The 22711-nt window shown below is 34.4% G+C and overlaps 1 protein-coding gene across 1 annotated transcript; it reads right to left on the reverse strand.

Annotated features, from left to right (window-relative positions):
* Positions 1-2141: 2141 nt before the first annotated feature.
* On the reverse strand, positions 2142-22701 carry LOC117342987 (sodium-coupled monocarboxylate transporter 1-like). The gene is made up of 17 exons (XM_033905316.1): positions 22597-22701; positions 14869-15246; positions 14141-14209; positions 11308-11359; positions 10988-11055; positions 10743-10823; positions 9947-10020; positions 8707-8844; positions 8394-8529; positions 8070-8158; positions 6700-6812; positions 6299-6369; positions 5769-5855; positions 5273-5514; positions 4779-4879; positions 4243-4361; positions 2142-3862 (listed from the first exon to the last, which is right to left on the reverse strand). Exons 2-17 carry the CDS (start codon positions 15199-15201, stop codon positions 3791-3793), a joined length of 1845 nt encoding a protein of 614 aa, XP_033761207.1. The 5' UTR covers positions 15202-15246; positions 22597-22701; the 3' UTR covers positions 2142-3790.
* Positions 22702-22711: the final 10 nt, after the last annotated feature.

The raw sequence follows: 22711 nt of genomic DNA on the forward strand, positions 1-22711 counted from the left end.
ATACATGGGTGTTATTATATAAATATAACCGAAGAAAAGACAACACGTAATTATTGATTTCAAATTTTATTCATTTGGGATGATTTCTTTCACGAGGTTTTCAAATTCCAAATGTCTTAAACATTGAACTTAATAAACATGCACTAACCACTGGCTAACTTATTGACATCAATATAATCAATCACAGGACAGTCTCATGAGTATACACGGACATTAAACGATAATGAAATCCATGAAACACGAGATTTTAACCCAACTGTTTACTGTTAATGTTCTGATAGCCATACATAAACACCACCAACTGTACACATACTTATATGATTTTATCTATTTATTCCGTCGTTGTGTTCTAAGGAATGTTGGTGAGTAGTGTACATAGTGGTAACGCTCAACACTAAAGAGACATTTGTAGTTGTAAAGTTATAGCTGTTCGCAATTCGGGGAAAATACACATTAAATAAATAAACAAAAGATATCACAGTGATACTTCTCTGAATCTATTCACCATCAGCTTAACACTTCCGTAACGCTGCTAGTCAGGGCTCGCATATGCCAACCATTCAAATTAAAATATATGCCAGATATCAATATTTTTTAATTTCATATAAATGCTGATAAGTTAGAACAGGAAATAAAAACATCTCGAAATGGAACTCTCCTTTGTTGTTATATCAAATATAGTGGTTCTAGCTGTACATTTTGCCTTAAGGTAGAATTGGGGTCTGACTCCAATGAACATGATTTCTAATTTGTTATGAATTGATTTCAAATCTCTACTTTACTGAAGTAAAATATCATATATCAGCAAAATATTTTTATAAGATGTTCTATTCACAGAAATTGCACGCCTCCACTACACGGATTTGATACCAGGATATTTTTACTATAATGTAGGGAGTTATCCCTTGCGCTACCAGATATGTTAACTCCCTCCCAGGGCCTGCGCATTACCTACGAAAGTGTCTATACAGTAGAACAATGAAGGTACATTATCTGAAATTAATTCGAGCAGCTAAAATGATTTCTGTACAAACGAAATTATCATTTTCCTGCATCTCATGCTTACATGTAAGCATTAAATAATTTCCGCTTAAATAACAATAAAACGATTACTTAACGTTAGACACAAAAACAAATACTCAGAAAAAGAGAGACAACCTTCTGATGACTGTATTGATTTCAATTTCCGATTGGTTAATTTTCCATTTCTAGATAGCGATGTCCCTTCTCCTCATATATACAGTGTTAACATGCCCTAGTTGACTAGATATGTATGGACGTGTTCCCATTTTCACGATTTCCGCGACAGATTCCGACTACTGACGGGGAAAAATAATAACACAAAGTTTTCATTTTCAGAAAGCGACTTACCTGAATTTAACCTAGATTTGTATGTCAGGAATCGTCCATTCAGTGGAAGACGCTTACTATCCTGGGTCATCTGGTCATATTCTCATTGTACTTGTTTTTGTGTCTTTATGCAGATCTTTTCCCCCCTCGTTTTTCGATTGTGAGTTAGAATTACGATTTCGTAATTATGTCGGTTTTCAATATTGTTTTTCCCACAATTAATCTACAACTTACATTAGGAATGATAACAATCGAGATTTGATGTATTATATCTAAAATTGATATAAAATTAAACGAGTCAAGTGGAAAGTGCTTGTCGAGAACAATATGCCTCTGTCACGTGTTGTCGTCTGATGTACATTGTGTGTTTTGGGATACATGAGCAGATGGACGGATAAATGAACAATCGTATGGAAAATAATAAATACTATATATATGTATATCAAAAAATGTTGAAGGTGACAGAACGCAAGTAATGAAAAATGTAACGCCTTGGATTGTCAATTACTACTTTTTGATATATATATATACATATATATATACATCGTTTACATTAAAAATTACATATTTTGTTTTCAAATATATATTGTACATTGTATATATAATTTTCTGATGTTACAGAATACATGAAAAAGCTTATAAAAGTACAATGTAAATTAGTTTATACAAATTTGCGCAATAAACAACTAACATATAAATATATTGAAGATAATGAAATACACAATGAACCAATAGCATATAAAAATATATAAAATATTTAAATATACAATGTACAAATAGCATATAAAACATATAAATTTGTTAGATATACAATGTACCATATGCAAATATATACTAACATATATTGCATATAGTATATACAAATGTATACAGTACATCAATCTATCTAAACAAATCTTTAGATAGAGGCACACACAAAGTGTAATATATTTTAATTGCATTCCATTTATAAACAATTTACAACTTTCAACAAGAAAAATTTTAGGTACATATTAATATACATTGTACAACTAGTATATACAAAACCATTATGTGTATACTTATATAATTGATTTTTCGCTGTATGCAGAATGCCACTTTTGATTTGTCAATATTTTGTCTTTTCATTCTTCGATGAAAAATAAATTCCAGCGCCATCTTGATTGGGGAGTCAATGTCCGATTTATCATTACTATTGTTTACGCAAACACCGGACCACTACAACGTATAATATTTGAATATATTTTACATGTACGTGCATACATTCAGTTTGCAGTTAGATTTTTCTTTCTTACCAGCAAAATTGCACATAAAATTTATTTATTTATACATGGTTATGAACTAATGTCACGTATTCAAATTGATCAGGTGCATTGATATACGATATAACTTTTGCATACACAAATATATAAGGTACACATAGCTAATGCATGTCATCTTAAATCGACATATACACTACAATGTATACAAATATACAAAATGTATATATATATATTTAAATATAGGCCTACAAGTAACAAATTAAAAACATTTGTTCATGAGAGGTGAACGCATTGAGTAAGTGTAACATTTAGAGTCTACAAAATCTCTAGAAAAGTGTAAGTTTCAAACAAACAGTGATATAATAATATTAACAAAGCAAATTCAACACAACAACAAAAGAAGGAAATAAATATCCCGGGCACATCTATATACATGTATATCACAAAACAGCAAGTGGTCCTCTTATCCTTCATACACAATTTTAACAAATGATGCTAGATCATTTTCCAAATATCTTTACATCGGTTGGATATGTATTTCTATATTTTATAAAATTCAATAAATATGAGAATCTGATAACAAATAAAGTTACTAATTCACAAAAAATGCCAACTTTGAACACTTAACACATTTCCCCCAAATTTATATCCTAAAGTGCTTAAAAATAAACACGTGTCTTTTGAATTGTCTGATCATTATAAATACCATAATAATGCATAAGAAAACCAGAGCTTTACCACGTTTGAGTATATGTTGTAGAAAAATCTCATAACTTTGGCCACAGAGAATACGTCTGACTGCAGAGCGGGGACAGAAGGTCATAAACTCGCTTAACCACAGTATGATAAGGAAGACCGATAAAATAAGGTGCGAAAATGAAATTTAGGTATACCTTGTATTTTCCTGTTCGGCGGGAATTTACATTGTAGTGAAATAAAAATTTATTGGAGCTAATAATATAATGTCTAAAATCTTATGTGATAATGATGGCAACATACACTCTGTGACGTAAAATTATTGTAATGAAAAAATTTAATAAATAAAAAAAAAAAGAAAAAAAGATATGTTATCATAAATACACAACATTTCAGATACACAATGGTAAACACACACTCAAAGTTGTCTAAGGTAGTCACACATTTACGCTTTCAATTAAATATAAATAAATCTAGGTTTGATAAACATAATACTGCTTCGGTTATCTCCTCTTAATAACTTCTGGATCGGATGTCATTTCCACCATCGACTCAGCTTCGTCTGTGGCGATTACCTATTGCAAGGAAGAAAGACATTTTAAATTCATCGACTGCAAAAACAAAAACAAAACAAAAAACCCCTAAAAGAACAGAAGAAAAATGTGTTCAATTCTGGTTAAGAAGGTACATTATCATCATTTCAAACTCAATAACACATGTACCCCGAGTCATGCGTGAGGCACAATATTAATAAGTACAACCACAAATACGTTTTCTCCGAATTCACTATCATTGCTGTCCTTTCCTGACCATTTTTATTTATTTATCATGCAATACTGTTTAATTCTGAGTTAATATTGAGATATATCTATATTTGAAAAGAAACATATTTCACAAAAAAAAAAAAAAAAAAATGGTCTTAACGAGAGTATGGATATGTACTAAATTCCTATACCTTATCAGCACCAGCATACTTGACTCCACGCTTGAACATTTTTCGGCATGGATTGAAGATACAGCACCTTAGGTATTCATACAGCGGTACTACAAGTGCAGGGTCGACAGACTTGTGTGCTGTAAACGAGATAGGTCCCCTGATCAATGAACATGGTTACATAAACAAAATATTACCGATTCGTAAACAAAACTGTCATCCTAGTCATAACCGATAAAACGGGGACGAAATATGATAAATAGGTATATCTACACGAAGACATCCCGAACAGTACAACGAGGGTACATCCAGGAGGTTCAGAAGAGTAGGCGTCTTCATCAATGATACCCGCCATTAAAAATCGACATCAACTTAGCTCAGTGTCTCACTGATGTGTGTATACAATATAAATTGTTTATATCAAATAATTAAGGTGGTCTCGAAGACTTTTATCGGAGACCAGTATTCCACGTATCTCATATGCATCTCAGGTAACATATGCTTTAAGCAAGAAATACAGCGGGCTTTATTTCAATTCAGTTCTGTTATTTACTCACCTTGAAGTCGACTGACTATAGATCCAATCACTAGTACTATACATATACCAAGCGGCGCTAACCATTTATAGGATAGTGAGTATAGTATGTCCAGTCCTTGTCTGTAAATATATAGATGATATATACAACAATAGCTTTTTGTTAACTTAACTATGCACATGTGATGATTTTTCCCATTTGGTTGCATAGTGTATGATACTAAAACAAATTTATCAAAAATGACATCAAAAAATTCTTTTTTCGTGACAGTATATAAGTATGCAGTACAATAATATCAAGACCTTGTTTTTATACATCAATATATCAATGTCTGTCTGTACATATAGACTATTACGCTGATCTCATCAGACTATGTAACACTGATTTATATATAACAGATAATATAGTAAACTTACATCACTTAGCATGTTTTTTTCAGGTTTTCAACAAGCAAAATTATTGATAGAAATTAGCAATTCTTGAAATATCCATTCCACTTTTTAGAATGAACTTACGGTCCGGAATCAACTGGTGTTGAAGCCGCATCAACTATGATTCCTGAACCATTCAACATGGATCCTGCTGATAGTTGCCCGTATGTAGTTGCATTGGCGATTCCGGATAAATTGAACATCGGACAGTTTTCTATTGAAGCCGGTTCCAATTTAGGATTTACACGTACTCCTGATGAAACTAACTTCCCGACCGATATCCATCCTACGACGACCACACACACTGAGGCACCGACTAAAGCACCCTGTGTTGACATGGTTCATTTACTATGGAAGTATTTTACAATTACTATTTTAAAAAGTTTAATGATTTGTGATAAAATAATGACTGCTCTCGTTCTGATTATCTTTAAAGCATTGTTTAGAATACTGGTACATAAGGTAGTTATTTGATTGTTTTTTTTCTCATACTCAGTATAAAGTCCTCATACGTGCATATTAACAGATTATTTTAAAGTAGTATTCCTGTTTATGCTAATGAATTAACAGTCATGCTTACCAATACATTTGCCTTCCGATTAAACCAACCTAGTATGAACAAGCCTGCAACTGCACCTTCCAAGCAAGCACCAGTTATATCGAGTATCTGTGAAAGTGGAAAAAAATATTTGGAAAATAAATGAATTGTAGCATGTATATAAAAAATAGTTCATGTCGGTCACCAGAAAAATGAGTTTTAGAGAACTATTTTATCTTTTTATAAAATGATTTTGTGTTTTTTAGACAAATATTTGCTTTCACAATTAATTAACAAGTTTATTTTCTTCCCCTCTATAAAATCGCCATCTTGGATAATATATCTGTCGTCTCCAGCTATGTAGACACAGGATCAAAATGTACAACTGTTCTCTTTTTCTAAGACACACCCATGATTCTAGGGGCCAAAACTTCGAGGCCAAAGAAGGGGAATTACGACATTCAAAACTGGTTCAAGACAAATATTAAAATATTTTCTAATATTATAGAAGACAATTATCATAATAGTCACATAACATGTTGTCACCATTTGAACAGAAGCATGACCCATACCCGTGACACAGGTCCGTCGATACCAGAGATAGCAAAGGCAATGAATACAGCTACTGCCCCGAAAAGTAATACTGAAAAAGTAACAAATGAACGTGGCATTGTTAGTTATACTCTTCTTCAATAAACGCCATCGTTATGTTTTTTTTAGAAAGTTGTAAAATCCGAAGGATATTAAATTTCACTTACTTTCACTAAGTTTTAATTTATTTTTTATTGATAGATGGAAGTACAAATAATGTAAGTACACTGTTCGTTGTTCATTAATTTTTTTTATTTATAAACAAAACTTCCTCTTATCGTTAAGACGAAAACAGTTCAGAACATGTTTTAGCCAGTTCTGATTTAGATCGTAAATCAACTGGGAATGGATGATATCTTTTCTAGTGAAATCTAGTCGTCACCTGATGATTGAGCGACCCGTATCGCCCGTTTGTCAGACATGGGTTTGGTGTGTGGTTTGACGATATCTTCCCAGAACATGGCCGACATTGCGCTCAAGACAGACGACATGGTGCTGCCAAAAATAGTAGATCACATCAGTAAAGACCTACCCTAAATGTTATCACTTTAAAAGGGATCCATTTATCGCTGTTTACAAAAATAGAATTAAAGTTACGAAAAGTGGGTACATTTAGAATGTAATCAATTCATAAAATATAACCCCATATATAATTTATGTAAAAAAGTAGACGAAATATAATCAAAGTTATTATCAAAGGGGTATTCCTTCGTTTGAATAAAGTTTAGGTCGACAAAATTAAACTGACTGGAAAATAGGTATTTTTCCCAGTAGTAAAAGTTATAATCTTTACATTAATAAGGCAATTTACTCTTAAGATAAACCAAAGTTCTTCGAGTATTAAGTCCTAAAAATTCTTAATTCGACCCATAGTATCACTAATTACCGCAAAGACATACGATATTTGCATAATATACGCCTTTTTCTGTAGATTTCGGCGTTAATTTCATTACATGTAGGCACATAACCTCATATGTAATCATCATTCGGACATAGATTTCATCAATAGAAATTGTGCATGTTTATGATGTCCGAACAAAGGAATGTCCCTTGCAGCCGCGTAAATTTAAACCGTCCAAAAAACAACAACTTTACAGTATGTTACGAAATATATTGCCAATCAATTCAGGAGGAATCAAATGAAGCTTTAGTCAAAAGGAAACGTTGCATTAGTGTATTTATGTTTTCTATATTACAACAGTTATCTGTCGTCACTAGTATAAGCGCAATTGTTTACGAACATTTACTTGTGCATCAAAAGAACTTTCTCAAACTTCAAATGAAAACATTCATTTTTTTTTGTGTGTAAACTATAACACTACGTAACATTTCGTGGCGTGGAAGTTAAGCAACACAAATATTCATTTCCAAAAATAGTATCGTGTCCCATGTTTTAAGGAGACTTAAGAAATAGCAGGGACAACTAAGTTTTTCACCACATTTACAGACTAACTAACGTCACCAGCAGGAAATACGAACACACAAAAAAAAAATAAAAAAAAATAAAGGCACTTCGGTCGGGCTTATATCGAGTGGGGGAAAACAACAAGAAAATATTTACATTTGTACTGTTAAACGATATCGCAATTGTAACTCAAAATTAATAAGAAATAATTAGTACAAAATGATATGGAAATGCGTATGGTTAATATGCAGATAACGTAATGGCCTGGATTCCTATGTTTGGCTTTTGTAACACCAAAATGCGCTTATTGCAATATAATCTAGTTACATAATGTTTTTTTTATTTACCTGAGTGAAGCACTGAACAGCGCCGCCAAGAAAAGTCCCGGGAGACAGGGTGTATCGTGAAATATGTCTCGGACCAACTTTGCTATTAACTGTAAAAACAACAATTGTCTTTCAATACCTAAATGCATTGTTTTATTTCTCTTCAACCAAAACATATAACATACATTTTACTTGGCCGATTTACTGAGACTGATTACAAAGCCCTTCCGAGAAAGAAGTCGTCCATAAATAAACAAAAATACATTAAGTATAACAGTCAATTACTTAAAACTAAGAACAGTCTGTGCCGTTTTAAAATCTATTAGATTCCCGGTATACACTCACCTGATTTTCATTCCTAACTTGATTAGCTTCCAAGGGATCACATCCTTTTGTCTGATAGTACGCGAACATGATTGCCCCCTCCATGACTGCTAGCCCGGCAATAAAGAGTGCCAAAACAGCCGCCATAAAGTACATCCTAAAATACACAAACTACTGTTATTTCACAGGGAAAAAGTAGTATAATGTGTTGATAGCACTTTGATATCAAACAATTGTTGATTTTATGTTAATTTGATCAATAAAATGTTTGCTTTTTTCATTTTTATTTATTTATTTTTGTCGTTTGCGCAAGGATGTTCACATAACCAATTACCGTTTGGCCGTAGATACAGTTGGAGTTGCCTTGACCCGCTGAAATGTCGCTTGATTAAACTGAAGCCTCAGTCCGTATATAAGTCCCCCAATAAACAGGCTCCAGAACGACTGACGCAGGGTAGGGTCGGGGTTAAAACTGTGGGGGTAATATACATACGTACACATGGTCAACAGAAATAAATGTTCCTGTGTAAGAAATCCCAACTCCTGAACATTGACTATTTAAAGCATGTCAAATGTATCCAGATAACAACAAATATACAAATTTCAGTTCCATGAAGAAGAAAATGTTTAAACAAAAATAAGGCATTTTCAAAAAAGTATAATACTTTTTTTACAACTCAATTCGATAATGTAATATCAACACACTCTTTTAACTCACTTCACAAAAAAGATATCTTTAAAAAAGATAAACGGCATAGTTTCAATGCTGGCGGTTATAATGTAAAACTACTAAGCTTAGTGAAATAAATCAACGAACTAACTAATAAATGCGCAGTTTCAGCACGGATAACAAAATCATATCAGTTTGAATCATTTTTGGTGATAATAAGACTGCATTTGAATCAGGAATATAATCTTCTTAATGTGTCATTTGAATACATACATCCACTTATTCATCTTGCATTCAAACTTAACTTTGTTTCGTTTTTAACTGTATATCTGCATTTTGCATTTACCGCAACATTGACCAATCACATACTTCATCTTGACCAGTAACGCCACCTTTCGCGTCATATCCGGGGCCAAAAGCAAATTATACGGCTATGCGGAAAAAAATCCACTAATGTGGTCACGGCTTACCTTCAAGACCGTCTTATGTGTATGATACCTTTCAACACAAAGAATCCGTGGCTAATGTACAGTCTACGTCATACAACATCAAGATAGTTTTGAGATGACTCCCAAAAACTATCTTACACTCACAACCACGACAGGTATAGAACTGTCTAATACATGTAGTTCCAGTGTCTACTTTATATAGCGATAGAATGTGGAGACCACATTTTCACTACAGAGACAAACGCGTAATGACGTGTATAATTTATCGTTTGAAATGGCAATATAGGACAAAAAATGGCCTCTTTTGTATGACAATATAACAGTATTGCATGGATGGGTTGACTTACGAACAAAAATGTTTTAAAAGTATAGAAATGAATGACCTAATTAAGTGCTTTCATAATATACCCACTGTACAGATTGTACATGAGTCAATAAACACACGTGTTACTTACTCTAACATGTTGAGTCGTCCTTTCTCCTTCACTATACTCCACGTATTTGTTATTCCGCCAGCTTCCATTGTACCCTGTTAACGAATTGTTTTGAAAATCTCTCAGTAAATTATTATTTTCATAATCCATTTAATTTATCAATTACGCAGACTATTACATGTTTAAATTACGCAAGTCATCCTCGAAAATGTTCCTACTTCAGAAGAGAAAAAGATAAATGCAAACTACACGTCCTGGTTTTCCATGGCCTCTGCCACCAACCTTTGGTTTCCATGGTCTCTGCCACCTACCTTTGGTTTCCATGGTCTCTGCCACCTACCTTTGGTTTCCATGGTCCCTGCCACCTACATTTGGTTTCCATGGTCTCTGCCACCTACATTTAGTTTCCATGGTCCCTGCCACCTACCTTTAGTTTTCATGGTCTCTGCCACCTACATTTTGTTTCCATGGTCCCTGCCACCTACCGTTGATTTCCATGGTTCTTACCACCTACCTTTAGTTTCCATGGTCCCTACCACTAACCTTCAGTTTCCATGGTTCTTGCCACCTACCTTTAGTTTCCATGGTTCTTGCCACCTACCTTTAGTTTCCATGGTTCTTGCCACCTACCTTTAGTTTCCATGGTTCTTGCTACCTACCTTTCGTTTTATTGATACATTTAATGAATGACTAGTTTCTTGCTTATCCAAAAAGCAAAATAAATATGTTTACATCAGATTTAATCTTGAAAACGTACACAGGATATACAGCAGTATGAATATAAAATGTGTATAACAAGTATTAAAATAGCCATTACCTTGATGAGAGTAGCGAACATGGCACCGAACATGAGAACGGCTTGAAATACATCTGTCCATATAACCGCTGTGAATCCTCCCTATAGGAAATAAATATTGGGATATTAATGACGATGTGTATTAACATGATAATACGACGACGACGACAGCTTGAAATAAACTGCATATAGCTGCTGTGTACCCTTCCTATTTGACGACGACGTAGATGATGATGATGATGATGATGATGATTATGCGTACTTACAATAATTGTATAAACCACAACTACAGCTGTCAGTGTTATGATTGACGCCCACATAGGAATCCCTGCCACTGAAATAGATGAAGTATTATCCGTTTATTTGTGTCTGTGATATTTTATACGAAGGAATATCAACATAAATATAACCGTCATCAATGGTGTTAAATCAATTTCAAGTAAATTCGGATACATTTTCTTTGTTTTTAATTCCCCAATTTCATCTCTCTGAAATTAGAATTTCCGTTTCGTTTAAAAATCAATATCGTCTTGTTGTTTACAATGTACTACAAAAATAAACATGACGTAATAATACCAATACATACCCATTTCTAATGTAACAGCAGGCACAAATAACACACTCCCGAGGTAGTTGGCCTGCAATGTAAATAAACTAGATTAATAAAAATGAAATTTCGCCTCCTGAACCTGTTGATTTTTTTGTATACATGTACCAAGAACCCATTTCCAAGCGATTTTCTATCCCTTCAAGGGTTTCTTTTCTTCGAGTTGCGAGTTGTAAAGTGCGAGTTACGAGTTGCAAAATGCGAGTTGTGAGTTGCTAAATGCCAGCATTAAGTTAACTAGTTGTGCAAGTCCATACATTATTCTTTCTCCTAAATTTCCACTCGTTTCACCAGAGACATATATATATATGGATCTATGTCTCTGGTTTCACCTAGCGTCCATGACGAGTCGTGGAAGGACGAAAGCTGATGTGTGATCTGACGAGTCCTAGAAGGACGAAACAGTTGTAGAGTGTCCCTAGTATTACTGACGTGTCATAAAAGGACAAAACAGCTGTATGATGTTTCTAGCATCTCTGACGTGTTTTAGTTGGACAAAACAGCTGTATGATGTCCTTATCGTCACTTCAGAATCCTAGAAGGACGACCCAGCTGTGTGATATCCCTAACATCACTACTGAGTCCAAGAAGGACCGTTGTATGCTGCTGTTTACTTACATTAAATGCCTTCATTACACTAATTCTTTATTGATTTGATAACATTTAAATGTTCGAAGTAATTGATTGTCCTGTTTCAATAACGTGTCAGATATCTGGCACTGGTAGACAACAACAAGAGAGAGAAACACCTAGTCAATCAGTATTTTACCAATTGTTTTTGTTGCACAGTCGGTCAATATGACTTTTTATCGGGTATTTCTTGACACTTTTTCAACCATCAGAAAGAAATGTGAAAAACACAGTTTTATAGTAACATCATTTATCATACCTCATTTAATAATAGCGTATTTGACTGGATCAAATTGATAGCGTGTCGGCCTCTCTCGCGTGCAATACATAGAGGATATCTAACAGTGTCTTCAGTAATACCAAATATATTTCACTCGTATGGCTAATATTTTGATGTTTTTCACTCGCGCGCACGCAAAATATTAGCCATACGAGTGAAATATATTTGGTATTACTGAAGACACTGTTAGATATTCTGTTTATTACATTTTTTATCAACGAAAAACCTACCCCGTATGCTAACTAGGCCTACAGCGAAAGTTTGCATACGTTTACCCCTGTCCAGGTGCTGACATATATGTCGGGCTTTCTGATTGGTCAATCATTTTGGTATTTTCTAATCATTAATTTGATTGGTCAAATCAGCAAAAGTGATATTTTTCATTTCACTAGTGAAAAATATAACTTTTATAGAATGAATAATTTTTGATATTTCACTGGTAAAAATGTAATAAATAGATATATTTACATCTCCCCCTTCTTCAGCTTAGTAAACTCTGACTGCGAATAAATTAGCGTATACGCAGTGATAATAGGCTCAGTGGATTAATAAGGTAACATAATTATGACGTCGTCTATTTGTGACGTCACCGAAACGTCAACTTGACTTGCGCCATTTTGAAAGGACTGATCAACGCTATTTTAGCGTTTTCTTCTGTAACCTGATGGTCTCTGCACATAAATTGTGGATTGTGAATATATCAGTTAAGTAAAAATGTAAACGGTATTAAACAAAAACGTTGAGTTGTTTCTTTTAATTTTGTTTACAATACTGGTGTATTACGTAGATTCACTGGAATTATATTATCTTAACAACCACGGCTGCCGTAGTTACCAAAGTCGCAACACACCCTAATTTCATCATACTATATAAGAGTTGTACCTCATTTTGACTGCGTATACGGTAGTATGCCCGCAGTTGGCAACGAACAATTCCTAGCGACAAAGGAAATGTTCGTTGCCAACTGCGGATATACTACCGTATACGCAGCCAAAATGAGGTACATTCCTTAAATGATGTTGCAGAAGTAATAGCACCAAAAGTACAGCATGTATGATCATAGTATAACTTATCCTGGCGAGCAACACGGTATAACTTACCCTGGCGAGCAACATGGTATAACTTACCCTGGCGAGCAACATGGTATAACTTACCCTGGCGAGCAACACGGTATAACTTACCCTGGCGAGCAACATGGTATAACTTACCCTGGCGAGCAACATGGTATAACTTACCCTGGCGAGCAACATGGTTTAACTTACCCTGGCGAGCAACATGGTTTAACTTACCCTGGCAAGCAACATGGTATAACTTATCCTGGCGAGCAACATGGTATAACTTACCCTGGCGAGCAACATGGTATAACTTATCCTGGCGAGCAACATGGTTTAACTTACCCCGGCGAGCAACATGGTTTAACTTACCCTGGCGAGCAACATGGTATAACTTACCCTGGCGAGCAACATGGTTTAACTTACCCTGGCGAGCAACATGGTATAACTTATCCTGGCGAGCATAACTTACCCTGGCGAGCAACATGGTTTAACTTACCCTGGCGAGCAACATGGTATAACTTACTCTGGCGAGCAACACGGTATATCTTATCCTGGCAAGCAACATGGTATAACTTACCCTGGTGAGCAACATGGTTTAACTTACCCTGGCAAGCAACATGGTTTAACTTACCCTGGCGAGCAACATGGTACAACTTACCCCGGCGAGCAACATGGTATAACTTACCCTGGCGAGCAACATGGTATAACTTACCCTGGCGAGCAACACGGTATAACTCACCCCGGCGAGCAACATGGTATAACTAACCCTGGCGAGCAACATGGTATAACTAACCCTGGCGAGCAACATGGTATAACTTACCCTGGCGAGCAACATGGTATAACTTACCCTGGCGAGCAGACCAACTATTGTTGCGAACACCCTGATCCAGTGTGAGTTGTATCGATGCTCGAAATACTGAAAAAAGAAGAGTGTTTAATCTTTACTCTTCGAGGTAATCATGTGAATCATATATATATATATACGTCTTACTTCATTACCATTTAATAAAAGGACAACACAGGAGCATATCATATGGAACATCACTCTAACGTAATACACTTTATCAAAATGTGCTTGATGTTTGTTTGTTTGTTTTTTTCTTCATTTTTTGTTTTTTGTTTTTATCTATTTCAAGGTTTTCTTAAATGGCCACTGTTTTTATTTTTATTTTTTTCTTGGGTAATATGTCTTCGTTAAACTCCAGGTGTATAAGGGTCGGAAAATATATTACAGTGGACTAGTACTGAAGCGGAAGTTATGAGGGGAAAGGTCCTATATAAGTCGGAAGTGTTCGATACTTGTCGATATACCCTGTGGTTCTGTAGTCACTACACTAGGTCTCATAAAGGTAATGTGACTTCACCCCGATATGTTTAGAAGGTCAAGTTTTCGAAAGAATGTACCTACAAGTTGGTTGTTATCCGATATATACTTGCGTATTTTCATTTATTTATCAAATAGGCAGATATAGTATTCCTATTACTTTATTGCTATAAGTATTTTTATGTTAGAAATGTAAACATACTTGTCGATTTTCCTGTCTAACGATTATTTATAGATATATAAAGATTTACCTGGTTCATGCTGGTATAGTTGAGCTTCTTTTGTAATGGTATGATAAGAACGAGAGTTAACAGTTGGGAGATAAAAGTTCCAATAATCGACATGTACCACTGCATACCGTACATATACACTTCCGCCGGAACTCCCAGCATCATAATGCCAGATTCATAGGAAACCATTAAGGACAAAGCCACCGGAAATGGCGACATATTGCCATCGCCGAGAATAAATTGTTTGGTGGTTTTCTTTTTGGTACCCCGTAAGGAATAGAACAGGCCGATTCCCAGAGATAAAATTAGGGTTATTATAAATATGGTGTAGTCCGGCCAGTTCAGAAACGCCATTTTGTCGTATTGTATCTATTGCCCGTTGTTTGGTGAATCAAAAACCTGAAAATAAAAATAAAATTTGAAATAGAAGCAATAGTTCGTCGTACATTATTTAAAGGTTTACATGTGTTATCTGGTGTTATATCGTTCACTACATTGTAACATTTCAAGTGATAGTGCAAAGTCATACAACACGTTAGAGACTTTTACAACGAAACATTTTCTTGAACCAATCCGTAACATTTTCTTGAACCAATCCGTAAAATGTTCTGGAACAACTCCGTAACATTCTCTTGAACCAATCCGTAACATTTTCTTGAACCAATCCGTAAAATGTTCTGGAACCAATCCGTAACACTTTCTAGAACCAATCCGTTACATTTTCTGGAACCAACCCGTAACATTTTCTGGAACAAATCCGTAACATTTTCTTGAACCAATCCGTAACATTTTCTGGAACCAATCCGTAAAATGTTCTGGAACAACTCCGTAAAATATTCTGGAACCAATCCGTAATATTTTCTGGAACAAATCCGTAACATTTTCTGGAACAAATCCGTAACATTTTCTTGAACCAATCCGTAAAATGTTCTGGAACAACTCCGTAACATTTTCTGGAACCAATCCGTAAAATGTTCTGGAACAACTCCGTAAAATGTTCTGGAACCAATCCGTAATATTTTCTGGAACAAATCCGTAATATTTTCTGGAACCAATCCGTAATATTTTCTGGAACCAATCCGTAACATTTTCTGGAACAAATCCGTAACACTTTCTGGAACCAATCCGTAATATTTTCTGGAACAAATCCGTAACATTTTCTGGAACAAATCCGTAACATTTTCTGGAACCAATCCGTAACACTTTCTGGAACCAATCCGTAGCACTTTCTAGAACCAATCCGAGACATTTTCTAGAACCAATCCGAGACATTTTCTGGAATCAATCCGTAGCACTTTCTTTTAAACATTTGTTCTGAGTTGGACTTTATTCGTGTCTCGGTGAGAGTGTACTTAAAAATAAGTTATAATGTAGCTTAAAGTGCACAGTCACTTTTTGTGATCGTCTTGGTCCGACATTTTGAAAAGGCCACCCCTAACGGGTACACGACACTGTTTGGATCTGTTCACATCGTCCTGTATGGACTCGTTTTGTCAGGTTCCGATAAGATTGGGTGAACAGGTTTAAGTATGAGTAGACATGGAAAACGTCTATTTATAATACAAGATACAAAAATGTCTAAAAGGTTTATTACAAAACCCTGGGTATCATTTTCACCATGCTGTGTTATTGACTAATCCGTTCATCTTTGAATGATTCACATAACTAGGAACAATAACTCAATTACAAATATAATTAACATGCGTGATGGGCACTAAAAATAGACTACTTATCGTAAATATAAAGACCTTATTTGTATCGTAATGTGGAGGTAGAGATGTAATATCAGACCTTATTTGTATCGTTATATGGAGGTAGAGTGGTAATATAAAGACCTTATTTCTATCGTTATGTGGAGGTAGAGTGGTAATATCAGTTGGAAAACACATGTCCAATCAGAAATACACGTTTCTCATTAAAACAACTATTAAGCATAATTATTTATCTCACTTCAAAAATATTGATAATCACCGTTCCGTCAAAAAAAAAAAAAAAAATTCTGTTCTAGTAAATAGTGCTTAACTTCTGTGGCATTATAAGCCCGGTGAAATTTAAATAGCTAAATCTGGGCCATGTTTTCTGAAGTCGGTGAAAAATAGCCTTCTGTTATCCACTCCGCATAGCTTTGCACAGTCGGAGCGCCGCTTTGACAGGTAAAATATTCCTGTTTGTTTTTAAAGGTAATGCCATGAAGTGTCCGAATAAGTTCTGCATTCATGCATGCTTTCCTTTTAACAAAATATCATTTCAGAAAGCCATAATTACTTTTGTCGCTCAGCGACCGTACACATGTTTTGACGTTAACTATAAAGTACCATTTTCATTTGAACACCACATGACATTACATTTTTTTTTTAAATGTGTCATATTTTTAGCGACCTTTCTTCGTCTCTCACTTCATAACTAAAGTTCAAGCTACGCGTCGGTTTACATAATGATTATAAGGTTTAGCAGTTTGGTATCATTTAAAATCCTATCAATAAAATATGGTCATTTAAAGACGGTTTCCCCTGTGTGCGAGATTGGGAAGCTGTGGTATAATTTGTATACTTTATAGTGCTACCCAACTGAAGCATACTGTCGAAGACACCCAGCAGGACACCCCACCAGGTCACATTATACTGACAACGGACTAACCAGTCGTCGCTCTTCCAAAATGCTGAGCACTAAGCTGAAGTAGAAAGTATAGGCTATCAATAGAATCCAAGGCGTTCCTCTCAGGGCGAACGCTCAACCAAAGACCATAAGTCATTGTCAATGGAGACATAAGGAAGGAGAAAGTGACTTAGAAAGAAGAGAAAAAGATCCGATTACCTCTTCGAATACACACACAAACTGTACTGAAACACGAAACGTCATTTGAAAAAAAAAATGGTTTAGAGAAACAAAATTTCCTCTCAAAACGTTCATTTAAGTACAATGCTATGCGCTATTTTTACCATGAAGTTCTTTTAAATCACACAAAAGCAATGGATCCGATTCTTACCTTTGGGCAATATCAACTGAAACGAAATATTCAATTCTTATCATAGTGCACATCTACATTTCTTAACTCTAAGCAAAACACATTTTGATGACATTAATTAACATATATACATGAAAATACCTACAAATATCTCCCTATAATATCCTCACAAAGTATATTATCGAAGCTGGTAAATCCGAGAATGGACAAGCTGAACCAACACGAACTCGCTCTGTTCTGTAATTGGAGAACACGGACCATACCTTTAGTGTGTGGGAGTGACTATACTGATAGTGGTCTTTGATGCATTCAAACTATATATGGAGAAAATGTATAGGAGTAAAAAAGTATGATTACTGAGACCTGCACTCTCATTGTGGGGTAACAAGGACGGCTCGTCGAAATGATCAATACAGCGTCATAAAGCGACACAATGAGAGATAGTCACGGGCGTCTTACGGATCGATACTTATACCATCGCAATACACTATTTCAACAAATCGCGGCATTTTTATTTAAGTACGGTCACTTACATGTCATTTTCATTCGGATGTCCTTTTTGTTTTCTCACGCGACGGACTTCCTTAAAGAGGTCAAATGACCAGAATTCAGAGGTCAAACAGGTATTCTCTGTACCCTCTCCAAGGATTAATTCACCAACCTTATGTACGACCGCAATGCACTCTGGGAGAAGTTGGGAAATAGCTGTGTCATGGCATGTCTGTGCTACCATACATTTCTACGTTGTATCACCTCGTTCCTTTCAAAGACCTTAGTACATATCTTCAATCAGATTTAACATTATGTGTGACCTTTAATCTCATATTACTCAACTCAAATGGTTTTCGTTCTCTAGTCGGTACTGAGCTGTTTTACCACCTCAAGTGTATACTGTTTTGTGGATTATATTCAGTGAGCTATATATAGATATAAAATACATGTACAATATTATATGGTATCATTACAATAAACTTAAATGATTAGTTAGGGACTGTTTACAGAAACAATTATGATAATATTTATAAAAGCATTATAATACATTACATTATATCATATTATATCATATTATATTATATTATATTATATTACATTATATCATAATTATTATATTATATTATATTATATTATATCATCACATATACAATGATTAGTAGGAACCTTTTACAGAAATGGTATGATAAAATCTATTATTATTGGTATGATTATTAGTTTAAGGTTGAAAATGAGAAAAATTATAGATTATTTTGAAGAAACTAGTTTATACACTGTATATGATATATTGTATCCAGCCTGAACTGTTCTAGTATATCTGTTTCCAATGGATAAGCCATAGGGCCTCCCAGTAAAATGTGAACTAATATATATTCTGACAATGAATGCAAATATGAAATATTATTGTGGTACAACAATTTATCACGAATAGATTCTCTTAGTGAACATTTTAAGATTACATGGTTCACAATATCAGTATAAAATGACATAAGGATTTGGAATTTGCGTTCCTAATGGAAACGATAATTTTGATAATATTACTTATATTGTCGCGACAGGTTTGGTAATGCAGTGCTAGTTTCCACAGATAGTGTGGATTTAATGAGTCGTGCATACAGCAATGTAAAGATTGTAATCTACATCCTCAGATTACATTACATTATATCATATTATATTATGATATATTATATAACATTATATAACATTACATTATATCATATTATATTATATAACATTATATTATATTATATTATATTATATTATCACATATACAATGATTAGTAGCAACCTTTAACATATATGGTATGATAATATCTATATTATTAATATCAATTCCTATGATAACATTATTTTGTGAAGGGTTGATTAAACCGTCATGTCACTCTGGGAGCCTGAAGTTGGTTCCGAATTCCGAGTTCCGAGTTCCGTTTAAGAAAAACTGGAATACTATGTATTAGCTTTATTGGTTTTGGTCCCAGCTCCGAGTTCCGTTTAAGAAAAACTGAAATACTATGTATTAACTTGATTGGTTTTGGTCCAGTTCCGAGTTCCGTTTAAGAAAAACTGGAATACTATGTATTAGCTTTATTGGTTTTGGTCCCAGCTCCGAGTTCCGTTTAAGAAAAACTGAAATACTATGTATTAACTTTATTGGTTTTGGTCCAGTTCCGAGTTCCGTTTAAGAAAAACTGAAATACTATGTATTAGCTTGATTGGTTTTGGTCCAGTTCCGAGTTCCGTTTAAGAAAAACTGGAATACTATGTATTAGCTTGATTGGTTTTGGTCCCAGTTCCGAGTTCCGTTTAAGAAAAACTGAAATACTATGTATTAGCTTGATTGGTTTTGGTCCAGTTCCGAGTTCCGTTTAAGAAAAACTGGAATACTATGTATTAGCTTGATTGGTTTTGGTCCCAGTTCCGAGTTCCGTTTAAGAAAAACTGAAATACTATGTATTAGCCAGTTCCGAGTTCCGTTTAAGAAAATATTCTATGTACTCAATATGAGACCAGAATCTGAAGAAGAAAAACTACATGTGTCAAATGGATACAAAGTCATTTATCATTCACGTATCAATTTTAAGGGACTTTGTCCTAGTTTTCAGTTCCGTTGAAGAAAAACGAAACTAGGAACCAGTTCCGAGTTCCGTTTAAGGATAACAACACGACTGGTGTTGTAAAATCACGAGAAATTGTTGTGATGTAACCTCCAAGAGAGAATGTTACAACGCAGTTTTCGTTCATGGTACATTTCTTTTTTTTACCCTTTCGTAAATTACAAGTAGTTTGTTAAAGCAGCTTTCTAGATATCGCGAAATGTGGGTCCCTGGAGGGAGATATAAGTTTTTATTTGTAGTTAATGTATCTATATGTGTGAAGTTAAAGTACACAAACAAAGCAATAACTGCAAAGTATATTTCATACACCATTTTGTTTTTCAATATGGCTTCTACTGTTGAAGTGAAATGTCTATATGACGACTGGGAAAAAATCTTTAATTGGTATTACTGAAGTTTTATTCAACACAAATAAAAAAAAATACAATTTCATTGAATAATATTGAACAGTTCTTTCATTGGCACCTGGAAACATAGAAATACGCGGGGTAGCAGGAAACTTCTAAGGAGCTGTTGCAAAAGGCCTTCCTTGTTATTCGCGGTCAATGATTAGACTAATTGATTAGATTAAATCTACAATTTGTGATATCACTAATTCGAATATATGGTATCATTAAATGATTTAACGATATCATGAATTCTAATTTATGATATCATTTAATGAATAAATTACATCAACAATTCGTATTGATATCACTTTATTCCTTGAATTAATGATATCAATAATGGAATTATTTATATAAATAAATCGAATAAATGATAACCATTAATTATGTCGCCCCCGTAAGTTTCGGAGAGACATATTGCTTTGTTCCCGCGAGGAGGGGATGCTTGGGATTGCATTTGAGTTTTGTAAGTCAGAGCTCACATGATCTGCTACTGAAAATATTAAATTTATTCATACGTTTGTTTCCGTGCGATAACTTGTATTCTTGCTAACAAATCGTCTCCATTTAAAAAAAAAAAATGTATTTATTTTGTTTTCATGATTTTCAGCATAGTCAAATACAAAAATATAACCCATATACGCTTATCTTAAACGGAACTCGGAACTGGGACCAAAACCCGTAAAGCTTATACATAGTTGTTCCGTTTTTCTTAAACGGTACTCGGAACTGGTTAAACGGAACTCGGAACTCGTTGGAACCGGTTCCGAGTTCCGTTTTACTTAAACGAAACTCGGAACTGGGACCAAAACCAATAAAGCTAATACATAGTATTTCAGTTTTTCTTAAACGGAACTCGGAACTGGGACCAAACCCCGTAAATCTTCTACATACTTACATTACCTTAAACGGATCTCGAAACTGGGACCAAAACCAATAAAGCTAATACATAATATTTCAGTTTTTCTTAAACGGAACTCGGAACTCGGAACTCGGAACCAACTTCAGGCTCCCTGTCACTCTTGGGCGGATGATACATTTTACAAAAGAGCGTACCTACAATTTTAATTGAAAATAAAATATTAGAAACTAGTATCAATTAATTTGAAGAAAACGTAAAATAAAAAAGTACTATGAAATGTTTTGGTGACTGATGTTACATTATAGCAAATGAAATATGTTTAAATATGAAGGCATCCTTTAAATAAACTGGATAACCCGTCAAATAGTTAACAGTGTAACAACGATCGGTAATTAGAAAACGGTACGGGTATGTATATTGTACGTGACTGATTGTCAGTATCTCCGATAATTAAATCACTTTACAGATCGCCGTATTAGTTTAAATGATAATAGTATTTTGTGTGTCCTATACTATAAAGATAAAAATAGATACACGCCTTTTAAAGAATGGGACAATCACCTGTGTTGTACCTGCATGACCTTTGACCTAGAAGCTATGGGCACGGTGTTCAATATTATATTGGTGCATATACATATATACACGTGATCTATGTGAACATTCACATTGAAGCGCCACATTAAATGTCGAATATTATTCAATAAGCACGCCATTCTTAGTCCATATTCGACCATTTAAAAAAAAAACAATTCAAGCCCGCCACAGGAATGTCAGACTATTGTGAATGGTTCTTTGGACTTTACACACAGTACAATGTTTAACACCTGATCAATTAACGGTAGATTAGTGTAAACAGTATACATGTGTACAATATGTTTTACTGCCGTGTATGATTATTTATACAATTTATGTGGATAAAACATGACTTACCATATTTCGACGACGTTTCAATAACAGACAACCCACAACATCATCTGTATACAGTACAGGTACGCACATGTAATTAATATCTTAATTACTAACGCTCGTTATCAATCGGAACTCA

This window comes from Pecten maximus, chromosome 14 (assembly GCF_902652985.1).
Source record: "Pecten maximus chromosome 14, xPecMax1.1, whole genome shotgun sequence".
Lineage (NCBI taxonomy): Eukaryota > Metazoa > Mollusca > Bivalvia > Pectinida > Pectinidae > Pecten > Pecten maximus.